Below are 14255 nucleotides of genomic sequence, written 5' to 3'. Positions count from 1 at the left end.
AAGACAGAGCAGAGCTTTTGAATGAGGTAATGCCGCAGAAAATATATAGTTAACCATAAACAGGCAGTGGATATAGAAGTATCCACTCACACTTTATCTTAACCATGTTCAAATAACTGGCTCAGCATCCACAGCAAAAGTCAAGACCTGGAGGGTTTGGGTGTTAATAGTTTACCTTGTGCCTCCTGGTTAACCATAACCTTTCTCAATAAACTGACTGTCCTAAATTGAAGCCTTCAGAACAGATAAACTCCTATTAGGCAATATGTGCTTACAAAATCTAAGATTCAAAAGCAATCCCTTGCAACACTGTTCCTAGAGCAGGAAGCATTCCAGAAATAGCCATCAATCAAGATAAAACAACATAAAAAGGGAGCAAAGTGGCATCACCACCAAAAGCAAACTACATTGAAAAAAAAATGTGAACCATAACGATGAAAATTAAGGCATGTATAGGTAAGTACTTTTAAAAAAATTGTCTGTAAATGTGTGTGGATGTATCACTAACCTATCCTTTATAGCAAGGAAGGAGAAAAAAAATTGAAAAGATGTCCTGCCTCTGCACATACCTGCAGTGCTGTGAATGAAATAGGCTTAAATAGTATAGCGTGCTCAGCAGGTATTTTCTGTCAACAAGCCACATACCCCCAATCCACTGACTTCTGCTGGGAAGATACTTCTGGAGGAAAGAACATCATATTACAGGACTCTCAAATACAGTCTTTGGGACAAAATGTTTTTAGGTTTTTGGGGGGCAGAAAGTATCACAGAAGTATTTTAGGCATTGTTACTTTCTGCTTTCAGTTTCACTGATTCCTAATATAGTTAATGGCAAAATGATCCTCRACACATCTAAACGACTCTCTTACAACGTACTTTGACTATTCAACATCACMAGATAGGGAAGACTTCTTTAAACTAAAGTGACCATTGATGAGGGGAAAGGAAGAGATTGTTATATTTATATGCAGACAGAAGCCACCTTAACATACTTTTTCTAACACGTAATTACTACTCATCTTTTCCTGTAAAATAGCAGGTATTTCTCATCAAGAAGAACTTTGCTTCAACATCTGTGGCCTTTTCSCATGCACCTCTGCCTGAGCGTGTTGTTCATTGCCATCGTAACTAAAGACATGAGTCCTCTGTCCCTGTGCCAGAGCTCCCCTTGGAAACTCTGGCCATTTCTGATCTCATCACTTCCCTGATCTATAAATCATTTCAGTCCCTGTGTGATGGCTATATCCCAATCTTGTTATGATAAAATTTTGCTTCTAGTATGCCTGCTCATATTCCTGGCAAACAAAGTACTCCATGATAGTAATGGCCAAAAGAATACAACAGAAGTGAAATGAGCAGGAAGTACCRTGGTGGCCAGCTAAAGAGCAGAGAGCCAAGCGCACAGCACCAGGAGCATACTTCCATTATATTCCCATCTTTCTCCCACACACATTACAGAAGGGAGACTTTGTTCAGATTGTTAGTGCACCAAGTATCACTGGTACAGTATCTCTTCAGGAGCAGTTTTTGAGGTTAACCATTCTAAATAATTTGGGCAATTGATCTTAGTCAAGCTGCAATAGTGAACTACATGCAGATATCCTACTCGCATGTTTGCGACAGGAATGCTTCTTTGCATACARACTTGACTGATTTAAGTGTAAGGTTAAACTGATGTAGATATTTCTGAGAAAGATATCCATAGAGAAAGAGGCACCAAACAGGGAAGGTAGGAATAGAAATCTCACCTTTCAGTCACAGACTTAACTGAGCAGCAAAGCAACACACAACCTAGTGGAGGAGCTTCAAATGAGCAAGACAAGGAATGCTTCACTTACGCCCAGTGAGACTGTTTCCTGAAGAAAAGTACACAAGTAAGAGAGAGATTAAGATCTGTCCAGATTTAGATGACTAGAAGCCCTAGAGGACTCAGGAGATGTGCTCTAGAAGCTTTCCTGGCACAAACTTATCGTGTCCTAGAAAGAATTGCCAGAGACGCTCCAACAGCCAAACATCTAGATCCAGTTCTAAACGCTCTCCCAGCAGGTGTTGAGCATACTACTTGGACAGTACTCAAATGCAGATTCAAATCATCTCAAACAGTAAAAAAGACTTGGTGCAGGTCTCCAGTTCCTGAACAAACCCTCTAACCACTGAGGAACACACAGATACAGGATGTCATTCTCCTTTTCTCTTCCATCTATCTTTTGAAAGGAAGGTTCCTGTCCATAAAACTGAGGTATTTCCCAGTTTCTGTTTCCAGTAGCTTGTTCAGAGTTGTGAAATCAAAATGGAGAGGTAGCTCTTTGATTCAAAAGTCCAAAACCAGGCACAAGTGCAGTCACATTCTTATCCCTGTTATTTCTTTCTGCCTAACATACTCATTTTCACAGGGCTTTTTCTGAGCACTAAGCATGCAGTTCATGCAACTAATTTGGACATTACAAACTCTGCTAGAGCCCTAAATACTCAACAATGCTGCTGAGGGCTGCAAGAAGCAGATCTTCCTTGTAGGCATTGAGCCAGAATTAAAAAGGAGTGAAGTATAACAGTGTCTATAGACTTCAAGGAATATAATTCTCTAACCTGCACTATTAGCTAATATTTCTCTAGACAGCAAATGCAAGAAATAGCATTCAGTGTGGTAAGGGAGAAAAGTGAGGATGCAAGTCAGCCAGTAAGAAATGCTGAGATGTGACAAAATCCATCTTGGTCCGCTTGGTTCCATGAGATTTGGACTCTGAATACTTAACCTTTCCTCTCCCCCTACATGCTGCTCCAAAAAGAAAAAAAAATACATTGAGTTTTTGCAGACAAGTAGTTTTCTCTTCAAACCATACTGAGAAAGTACTGCACTCATGCTGGATATATCCTGTAAGACTTTCTGCCACATCAACTTTGGGCTCCTTCTCATGCTACAGTTAAGCAAACTATGCTTTTCAAATCAAATGCTTCATCTTTTGCTATTCTTGCTTTGCAGAATACCTTTCTTGATAAATAATGAAGCAATATAAATAGGGATAATAAGCAGCATGGTAAGAAAAGATCTCAGTGGATCAGCCCTAATCCATTAACTCAGGTCTAATCCATGCCAGACGGATCTTTCCTTAACGGGTCCTTAAAAATATTTGTAATAAAAATGCTACAACCCTACTAAGCAATCTCTTCTCATGTTTAGCTGTTTTTAGAACAAGAATTCAATTTTATTGGGCCAGTGGATGCTGAAGTATCTAACACAATGAGCTTGCACCCCAAAATCTTCATATGGCCATAAGCTACAAGATGTACACCAAATATGTTTGACAGATAAAGAAATTATGTGCACCACGAATAATTTGAAGAGGGTGAATTCAAAGGTCTGCAGAGGTGCTATTTCTTCACTATATGATAGTCTGGGAATGCATGCAAGCCTGAAATAACAGCCTCAGCATCCCTTGATGGTTTGCTTCCTTCTTCTCAGTGCTGTGGCTCAGGAATTCTTGTGACAGAAGACATTTGCCATTGTACAATGGCAAATGCAATCAGCAATTTCAGCACAGGACCCATACCTAAACTGCTCATGAGCGACAGCTACAAGCTACATATCAGCACATTGCCTCACACAGAGAAATGATCCCTACTCTCAATGGAGTTTACAGAGAGCCAGCCTAAAATTGYCAGCAAGTAGACAAAAAACAGGTACAAGACTGTAACATACTGCTCAATAGGCTAAGCTGGGATCAACAACAGCTTCAACAGTTAAATATCTAGCACAAAAATGATGAATTAATATCCCCCCCCCCCAGATATTATTCCCCCACAGGCTTCTTCAAATATATTAGCAGCAAGAGGAGGACTAGGGAAAATGCGGGCCTGCTACTGAATGGGGCAGGGGCCCTGGTGACAAGGACTACAGAGAAGGCAGAATTACTGAATGCCTTCTTGGCTTCAGTCTTCACTGCTAAGGGCAGCCCTCAAGAATCCTGCAGCCTGGATGTATGGGAGAAAGTCTGAAGAAGGGAAGAGTTTCCTTTGGTTGAAGAGGAAAGGATTAGAGATCTTCTGGGCAGGCTAGACATCCACAAATCCATGGGCCCAGATGGGATGCACCCACGCATACTGAGGGAGCAGGCGGATGCTGTTGCCAGGCCGCTCTCTATCATCTTTGAAAGGTCCTGGAGAACTGGAGAGGTACCTGAGGACTGGAAGAAAGCCAATGTCACTGCAGTCTTCAAGAAGGGCAAGAAGGAGGACCCAGGCAACTATAGGCTGGTCAGCCTCACCTCCATCCCTGGAAAGGTGATGGAACAGCTCATTCTGGGTATCATCTCCAGGCATATGGAGGAAAAGAAGGTGATCAGGAGTAGTCAGCATGGATTCACCAAGGGGAAATCCTGCTTAACCAATCYGATAGCCTTCTATGATGGAATGACAGGCTGGGTAGATGAGGGGAGAGCAGTGGACATTGCGTACCTTGACTTCAGCACGGCTTTTGACACTGTCTCCCATAACACCCTCCTSGATAAGCTCAGGAAGTGTGGGTTAGATGAGTTGACAGTGAGGGAGATTGAGGACTGGCTGAAAGGCAAAGGGTTGTCATCAGTGGCGTGGAGTCTAGCTGGAGGTCTGTGGCTAGTGGAGTTCCCCAGGGCTCAGTACTGGCTCCCATCCTGCCCAACTTTGTCATCAATGACCTGGATGAAGGGACAGAGTGCCTCCTCAGCAAGTTTGCTAATGTTACCAAGCTGGGAGGAGTGGCTGATACCCCAGAGGGCTGTGCTGCCATACAGAGAGACCTGGAGAGTTGGGTGGAGARGAACCTCCTGAGGTTCAACAAGGCAAGTGCAGGCTCCTGCACCTAGGGAAGAATAACCCTAGGCACCAGTACAAGCTGGGGGCTGACCTGCTGGAGAGCAGCTCTGCAGAGAAGGACCTGGGAGTGCTGGTGGATGACAATCTGACCATGAGCCAGTAATGTGCCCTTGTGGCCAGGAAGGCCAATGGTATCCTTGGGTGCATTAGGAAGACTGCTGCCTTTAGGTCCAGGGAGGTGATCCTGCCCCTCTCCTCAGCCCTAGTGATGCCTCATCTCGAGTACTGCATCCAGTTCTGGGCTCCCCAGTACAAGAGAGACATGGAGCCACTGGAGAGACTCCAGTGTAGGGCTACAAAGATGATCAGAGGGCTGGAGCATCTGCCCTAGGAGGAAAGGCTGCGAAAGCTGGGCCTGTTTAGCCTGGGGAAGAGAAGACTGAGGGGGGGATCTTATCAATGCGTACAAGTACCTGAAGGGAGGGTGTCAAGGGGAAGGGGACAAACTCCTTTCAGTTGTCCTGTGTGACAGGACAAGAGGCAATGGGCACAAACTGAACCACAGGAAGTTCTGCTGGAATATGAGGAGGAGTTTCTTCACTGTGAGAGTGACAGAGCATTGGAAGAGGTTGCCCAGAGAGGTTGTGGAGTCTCCCTCTCTGGAGATAGTCAAAGCCCGTCTGGATGCAACCCTGTCTAACATGCTCTAGGTGACCCTGCTGAGCAGGGAGGTTGGACTGGATCATCTGCAGAGGTCCCTTCCAACCTTACTGATTCTATGATTCTATAGTGTAGAACACAAGAAGGGGACTGCTGATTTATCTCTACATAATCACAAGCCTTGTGGCATTTATGAGGCATCCTCATAATCTCAGTACCACCAATGCTTCCAATGGAAGCAATCTTCACACTGACAACTGCACTCAGAACAACTGTAGGTTCAATTTTCCAAATGAGAGGAGAAGGGCAAGGAAGAGAGCAGCACAAAAGAACTGCCGATATTTACAGGGGGTTGGTTACCATCAGTTTGTCTTGYGCTACCGAAGTGGGCATTTCAGTTACAAATGTGTTTTTTGAAAGGTGCAAAAACATCCATCTAGAAGAGCATCACAGTCCTCCCCGCATCATCACCCAGAGAGCCACAGGGTGTCTGCCAGACGCACAAAATAGATTCCACTTTTCTTTTTATAAGTCTGGGCTTGTTCCTCTAAGTTACCATCTCCATATGAATGTGCCTCCCTAAACCTGAAGGAAATATTTTCCCCAATAGAGTACCAGCAGCAGAGGAGGGAATAGTCTGCCAAAACACTACCAAACCCCAAATACTACCAAAAGGAAATTAAGCAGATCTATGATGTTAATATAGAAGGCCCCCTCGACCTACCTCTCCAGCTAAATCCAGACCCACACTGAAGAGATGTGTTGAGGAACTACCACTTTGGACATACAATCCAGACACATCCAGGGAAGAGAATAATCACATCTTACCAAAACTAAGCAGCTACTTCACAGTCCACATGTTAAAATCCTCTGTATGATATTATTACTTGCCACAGAAAGAACAGACAATATTTAATTCTTTCAATGTCATTGCTAACATAGTATCAACATGTAGTGAGGTTACTAGAGACAACTTGAGATGATTTAACAGGCTGCTACTGAAAAGGGGATCTTGTGCTCTGAGCATCTCCTCCCTCTCCACTCCTGCCAGTTATTGTGCACAGTTGTGCACTCACTGATCTCTCCTGCCAACCATCTCTAATCACCAGCCTGTCATGAAACTAACCATGGAATAAGAAAAGATTTCTGCTAGGTTAGCAAACTGGAGAGCCCAAAGAGCCTAAAATGTGCCAAAGCCAGAACAATAGAAGGGGCACATTCATGTAATCAAAAGTATAGGTAACTAGAAGGCAACAGCAACAACATCAAGCTGCTAGAACCATCTCACGCAGCCTCATCCTCAGGGCCAGGGAAACTGTTGCTCTTTGAAGGTCTTCATTTTCATATATTCTCAGATAATAAACACAGAGCCTCCTTAGCCAATTTTTTTACTCAATTACTCACATCCGACGGATGGATGGCCATTTCTTTGTCCTCCCTTGGGTGGCACTGTCACCTGTTCGTTCCTATGATCCTGTAATTCAGGGAATTGAGCCTGCAAAAATCCAAGCTGAAATTTCACACACACAAACACACACACACACCCCACACAGAATATTGAGTTGGTTTAGTTTCCTGAAACAGCTCATCCTGAGTGCAGACAAGAACCAACACTGACATGAGTGAAGCAGCAGAAGCATACAGCTGAGCACAGGAAATTGGATTACCCTTTATTGATTATTGATTACCCTTTATGACAGTAGCTCACAGGTAAATTGCCTTTGATGCAACATTGAAACACAGCCTCAGAACATGGTCACATATTCAGCACTATTTCTTTGCTCTAACTGGACATTCAATGAACTACTGTACAGTATGCACCAAATACAAGAAGCAGCTGACAGTCATTTTTGCACAGTGTAGAGACCTGGTCTGTGAAACACACATAACCCCTTTTTTCTTTTTTAATCTATTACACAGAATTTKAATTAGTACCAAATAGAATACAACTTGAAAGCTGCCATCTTGGTTTTCAGGTGAGCAAGCTAATCCCAAAATCCTAAGGGGACATGGGCAGAGGCACAGCAATGCATATGCTTGCATTGCTCACCTAGTCTCTGCAGTATGGCAGTGACCTCCATTTCCTTTGCTTCTTAACCCTGAACACTTTTTACTAGTTCAAAACCCTAGCCATAAGTTGGAGCAAATTTGCTTCTAAAACAAAGCGTCCGTWAGAACTTACCCCACAGAACAGAGATGTTTGACAAGTTCAGACACTGGAATCAACAGATGCCTAAACTTGGACCTCTCAAACACTACTTATTATRCACGATCAGTCACCGAAAGTTTAGAGAAGGCAAATATCACTCAGAAGGACYGTACACAACCATAGCCATACTTCTGATGTGCAGTTTTTGTTACAGGAGTCAAGAAAAACCTAACATGAAAGATATAGCAGACATGACTCTGGCCTTTAAAAAAAAAAAAAAGGAAAAGAAAAAGAAAAACATACAGTGTACAACAATAAAGACTTCCAGCTTCATTGATCACAGAAAGCTCAACTCAAAATGGCTAGGAGAGTGGAGTGCTTTGGCTTTTGAAATCATGTAGTCCCTTCATGGTTATATGCCATACCAATTTAACAACCATTAGGCTTCTTCTGAAGACTCAAAAATAAAATAAATCGTCTTGGCTTTGCTTAGCCAAGAAGAAATTTGAACTCCATATGACTTGAGCTCTTCAAGTCAGTAGACAATGAAACACAAWTTTTTAGGATTAACCCCTAAAAAAAAAAACACTCTAGTATCCTTCTCTATCCATTCTGGGGACAGGATCTTTCATTTGAAGAATATAGAGAAGAGATCAGTCCAAAACTTCTCTAAAATTGGACAACTTCTTAAGCAGGACTGTGGCAGATCTGGAGCCTCTCAAGGCTCAACACACTCTGTAATCATACTGCTTTCTGTAGTGAACATTATGTATCAAAGTCTTGTTGAGCAAGCAAGGGTAAAGTATTTGAGACAGAGGAAGCAGCTCACATAGTCAATGCAGTTAAGAATGCAATACACTTCAGCAGGCACCAGATGTCATCACATCCCAAGAGACTTGTAATGAAGAAGCTCTCTTACTAGGGCAAGTGACAGAAGCAGAAAAGAAGCTTTCTATTATCCATACATTGTTACACAGCTTCAGGTCAGAAATAAGACCAGCAAAAACAACTTAGTGACCAAGAGGACTTCCCCACAAACAACTTAACACATGTATATTTAGGAGTAAAAGGCGTGGATTCATGATCTAAGTCAGTGCTCCCCAACCTTTTCTATCTTAGCCTCAAGTCTGCTGCTACCCTCTTCTTCCTCACTTCCCGTCCCAAGCCCTGTATCCTTGCTTCTCAACCACCCATGCAGGAACACTGCCACTGCTTCCCAAGACTTCTGTAGCTCTTGTACAACACAGATTTGGCTCACCACGATTAGAGGCTGGGTGGAACTGAAACTCTTTGTCATCAGTCTTACACATACACAACAATCTCAGTGCCAGCTGTTAGTGAGATTTTTAAATTTGSTCTCTCAGATGCCATCTAATGCCTAATCTGGGAACACTGCCTCCTCTCTCTGCTGTGCCCCTATTCAGGGTTGCTTCCTCTTCCATTCACCAGCACYACTGCTCTTTCCTATTTTTACTCCCTCATTGTCATCTTCATCCCCTCCAGCTCTCACAGGCATACAGTCCAAGATAACAAACCCTCCCAGAACTCAGTTGATTCCAGTTCTGATAGAGCTTCTTAGCTATGGCGCTAGGAATTGCCTCTCTGCCATGGCATATGTAACTAGCACTGCATCCTCCTAACAACTGAAAGTGGGCCTAGATCCACAGAAGCGCAGATGCTTCCACTTTAGCACTTTGCACTGATAACGATCAAGACTTCATTAGGAGCAGGAACTCCCTCATTTTCTTTAGATTTGCTTTGTAGTTTTTACACTCCTAACTACCACTGGTGAGATCCTGATTCTGTTCTCTGCCTTGCACATTCAAATTCTGGCAAAAGCAAGTTTTGCCCACTGCTGACATGAACATCATACAAACCTCACAGGTTTTACAGAAGACTTAAAAATGGTAGAAGTAGCATCTGGAATAAAACAAACAAATTGGGTATTTTTTCTATCTTTCTTTTCAGACTGCAATGTTGCAACAATCTCTACAAGCAACACATACATTCCTCTGTCAAGGGAGACAATGGTACTAGCCTCGAATATATCCAAATTTATCCTTTCTCCTACTCAGTTCTTCCCGCCCCCCATATTCTTTCAGCTCCATCTCTTGGAGACCACACTCTCAGTGCTGCAAGGCTCTAAAACTCTGTCTGGCCATACCCAATAAAATGCCAGTTATTTGGACAAGTAGTCTCTCATACTGCCTACAATTTTACTTACATTCCAGGGTCTTCATGCAATATGCACAGCAGTAAACAAACAAACAAACAGACATGCACACACACAGAAAGAGAAAAGCATCTCTGTCTAAAAAGAGAGGTTACACCATGCCTAATGATATAGACAAGGAAAGTCCAGCAGCCACGCATGGATCAGTGACACCCCAATCAGTAATGCCCAACCTTGGCTGCATAAGCCCATATAATTTCTTCTAGCAGCAGGGGAGAGTTAAACATCCCAGCTCCTTCTCCTCACTGGAACAGCAGGTTTGTAAGACATGAGCAAGTGGTACAGCCAATGAACACCTGTTCAGTAGGCCTAAAACCTTCAGAAAATATTGGCTCACTGAGTGCCCACTACATAGCATATGCACACGAATATGCAGATCCACGCTACTCCAGGGAGAGGAGGAGGCCAGAAGCATGCTGCTGCCATCAAAGCAGCTCCTGCAGGCTGCTCCAGACATCATCTGCCCCAAGAGATTTTTAAACAAGGATGAAGCTACACAGCCTACAGAAAAAAGAGTGTGACAGCCAGGCCACAGTGTGCATGATTGATTTCRGTATGCTACAGGCTAGACAACTGTGACTTAAAGCTTCACCACTTGGAACAGAATAGGAGCGACAACAGATGGAGCAGGGAATAAAGAATAAAAACAGGAAAAGAAAGAAAGAAAAAGAAAGAGAGAGAAAGAGAAAGCGAGAGACCGCCAGTGAGAATTTAAGAGGTCCACTGAAAAGGAAGAGAGACTGTTAACACCAGGGTTGAGGACACTCCCCCACTTAAGCCTTTTTTCTCCTACCAAAACAAGGATAGAAACTGTTGCAAGTTGGAAACCATAACAATATATCTTGATTTGAAGCTTAACTGAAATCATGCACATACACAGCCATGACTGAGGTAGTAACACACAGAGGTTTTGGTGAGCGTCTCTGTTATACATTCGGATGTAACATGGCACATCTCATCAACAGCCTTTCACACCAGTGGCACAGTGCAAACTGGCATGCCTGGGGCTGATCCAGCCCCACTGTAAATGGTCCTACCTCCAAGAACATTGCCAGCACACCTCTGGACTAGTACACCCACCACTTAGAAGGCCAGGCATCATTACATAAAAACAAAAAGAAGTAAGGTTTAAAATAGATGTGGAAAGAGCAAAAAGAYGGACAGACAAAGGAACTTCAGTTGGAAGCTCAAAATACACAAAGCAAAAGCTCCCTCAGACAGAAAAATGGGCCTTTAAAACTAGGAAAAATAATCATTTACCTTTCAAAAGAGGCTGGAAAGTTGGGATCTCCTGCAGTTTTATGACATCTGGATCATTGCTCACATTACGGGATGATTGTGTTCCTGGGGCTACTACCACAATGTCATCCATTTTTGCTCGTTGCTTGGCTGGTGAGGGAGATGCTGCAAGAATATGAGAGAAAAACATAAATTCATAAGATGTGAATTCCATCAGAATTTGTCCCAAATAGAATATAACCACATTTAATACAGCAAATGTATCCTGAAGTATATGAGCATCTCTGAGGTGTTCTTCCTTTCTTCTCCTCTCTCTGGTAATGTATTATGTTCAGAAACACTTTTTCTTTCTTTTTTTTTTTTTTTTAATCACTTACCAGACAGCTGATTATACGCACATTGCTTTCTCCTCACTGTAGGGACAACCTAACGTGGTCCTGTTTTAACAAAGAGGGTAGAAGGCAAAAAGCACACAACCCTATTTGTCAGCATCCCACTTTTATATCCTTAGATACTTTTCCAGGAAAGCCTCAGTTCATCAGTTTAATTGCAAATATATTCGGGGACACTCACTTCACCACTGTAGGTTTTCTTGTTACTGTTCACAGAAGAGACACCTATAAAAGGTACTGTACTGCTGAAATCCTCATTATTATTTTTACATGTCCACACACAAAGTTTAGCACTCCTACACCCTGCTGTCTGTACCCAGCTGGCAGGCACCACAGCTAAAAATATGAAGCCTGCCAGTGCTCTGATTTGCATCTACTTGCCTACCAGGCCTCCTCCCTTCCCCAAAACGCATTTTTGCCACAGGTCACAAACACGCAGAGACGCAGCAGATAGGAATTTCCCTCCCTCTCATCTCTGCTGCCTCAGAACTGGCCACCCCTTCCCGGAGCCCCCAGGTGGTCCCACTCCCGCCCCGCTGGCCCCGGTACCGCGGCCGCCACCGACCTGTGGCACCTGGCTCGCCGGGGCGTCCCTCGGCCTCTGCACTCTGCTCGGCTCCCATGGCCGCCACTGCCGCCCTCCGCGCCGCTCTCAGCAGCTGCCCCGCCCCTACCGCACAGGCACCCCCCACTCCTCCCCGCCGTTGCCCGCGGCCCCCAGCACTTCCGGGGACAGCAGCGTCTGCGCCCGGGTCACCTCGAAGTCCACTCCCGCCCACTGCAGGCGGTGATTCCCTTAAAGAGGCGTGGCTTTCCTTAAATGGGCTCGTTTTCCTTAAAATAGGGTGGGGCTTCCCTTAAAGGGGTGGTCTCGGTCTCCGGCGGCCGGGGTGAACCGGGCGCGATCTCGTCGTTTAATTATATTAATTAACTATGGATGTCAGGCTTTTTTTGCCCGCATGATTTAGCGCAAAGTGAGGAAGAGCCCCAAATGTTAGAGCCCATATCCCTAATAAAAATGTAAAATCGACAGAGTTTCATACTATTTTGGAAGCAGGTTTTTTTTTTAATTTTATTTTATTTTATTTATTTTCGCTTATGCACCGGCATGTAGCACCGCCTTTTGAAAACTGAAGCTCTTTTATCTGCGCTAGATAAATAAGCAGCTAATAACACGCAGGAAACAGCCCTCTGCGTTTACCACAGTGGCAGGAATGAGATAACAGCTACCCAGACCAAAAGCTCACCAGAGACTTAGGTTAAGAAAACAAAGACGACAACAACAACAACAAAAAAGCAATAAGAGGAGAAGTAAACGTACTTTCAGCCTTCAAATTTACTGCTTTTGTACCTGGCAATCAAATCGGTTGTGAAGCCAAATAGTTGTCCCTGACTTTGTTCCCTCATGAATCTTCAATTCATAACTCTTGAAAAAAAAACTTTTTCTGTAGATAAAAAGCAGTGCATTTTTGCAAGCTCTGCATTGAACTAAGCATTATCTCTCTTGGCTGCCTTTACAGCTTCCTGCTGGGATTTAATTTAACAAAAAAATGATCCATCTGTCTTGTGAGAATGGTGACTTAGATGAGGGCTACCGGGAGAAAACCCCAATCCAACACCACTCTGTACAGTGGTAAACTGCTTCATATAGCTTTATACCCTAATAATGCTAGATCTTTCTTTCAACTGCCTGAGCAGCTGCGTAATTCCTGCTGAAAAGCAATCTTAAATAGTTTCAAAGCAATGTATTTTTTTTTTTTTTGAAAAATAAATTATTGTTGGCCCAATTCAGTTTACAGTCTTGCACTCTATATCTGCAAATATTCACACATGTGATTTAGATCACACCTATGAGYAGTGTCAGTGGCTTTTCAGGAATGACTTGCAGTGCATACAGATGAAGATTTGTGATGATCAGAACCTGACCAGTGCTTGTCAAAATTGTCATTTGACATCATCCATCAAGCTCAGACAAATTTTAAAATTAGCTCCATTGTATCAGCACATTAACTTCAGCTAACTTCACTTCCACCTCTAGGTAATAACTTGTAACATGCACTTTGCTCCTCTCTGAAGTCTTTCATTTATGGTTGTAAAAGTATGACTTTGTGTATGTCACCACCCCTGGAAAAGTTTTCGATAYACCTATCAGTTAGTGTATGTGTGTGTCACATGGAGTTTTATTATTGAAAAACTATTAAAATAAAGGTATATTGTGTCAGTTGTGTAAATGAATTATCTATTTTGCCTCTAATATGGCCATAAAACAAGTCCTTTGTGGTGTCCTGCTACTAAGTTTCTGTACTTGAAACTACACAGAGTATACAGTTGTATATATATATCTACATGAGAACATATAAATCCAACTCAGTATTACCAAGGCTCAAGCAACGTAAGGGCCTTTTTTTGAGTTTCTTCCAACTCAGGAGATGGCAAGGGTCCTGTCTAATGCACAGCCCAGGCAATATTTGTTCTTGCTTTTAACATTCATTCCCATGGTTCATGCATTGTGTGATATGGTTAACATGTGACTTTTTAAAGTGTATACATTCTTTTACTTTTTTTTTCTTTTTAATGGAGAAAATAATTACCAATTTACTAAGTTTACCAGAAAAGGAAAACATTGCTACCAAAATCATTCCTCTGCAGTTCTAAGAAATAGAAACACATATTTTCACAAAAATAAATACATAAATAAATAAAGCTGAGATCCTCATGTGCTCATATATTACCAGCTGCTGAAAACTTCACAAAAACAGCAAGAATGTTGGATTCACAACAAAGCATTAGG

General features: G+C 42.9%; 1 protein-coding gene across 2 annotated transcripts in view; it reads right to left on the bottom strand.

Annotated features, from left to right (window-relative positions):
• BORCS5 (BLOC-1 related complex subunit 5) overlaps positions 1–12128 on the bottom strand; it is an 86344-nt gene extending 74216 nt beyond the window's left edge. For both annotated transcript variants that reach the window (XR_014895954.1, XM_085305919.1), the window contains exons 1-2: positions 12030–12128; positions 11094–11237 (exon numbers count right to left, since the gene is read on the bottom strand). Coding sequence is in view for 1 of the 2 variants with exons in the window: in XM_085305919.1 (XP_085162045.1) it covers positions 11094–11237; positions 12030–12087 (202 nt within the window). In the remaining variant the exon portion in view is untranslated. The remainder of the gene's footprint in view (positions 1–11093; positions 11238–12029) is intronic.
• Positions 12129–14255: the final 2127 nt, after the last annotated feature.

Source organism: Rhea americana, unplaced genomic scaffold (assembly GCF_003343005.1).
Source record: "Rhea americana isolate MKP2758 unplaced genomic scaffold, rheAme1 scaffold_228, whole genome shotgun sequence".
NCBI lineage: Eukaryota > Metazoa > Chordata > Aves > Rheiformes > Rheidae > Rhea > Rhea americana.
The sequence above is the reverse complement of the archived record's forward strand: the minus strand, read 5'-3'. Positions and strand labels throughout refer to the sequence as shown.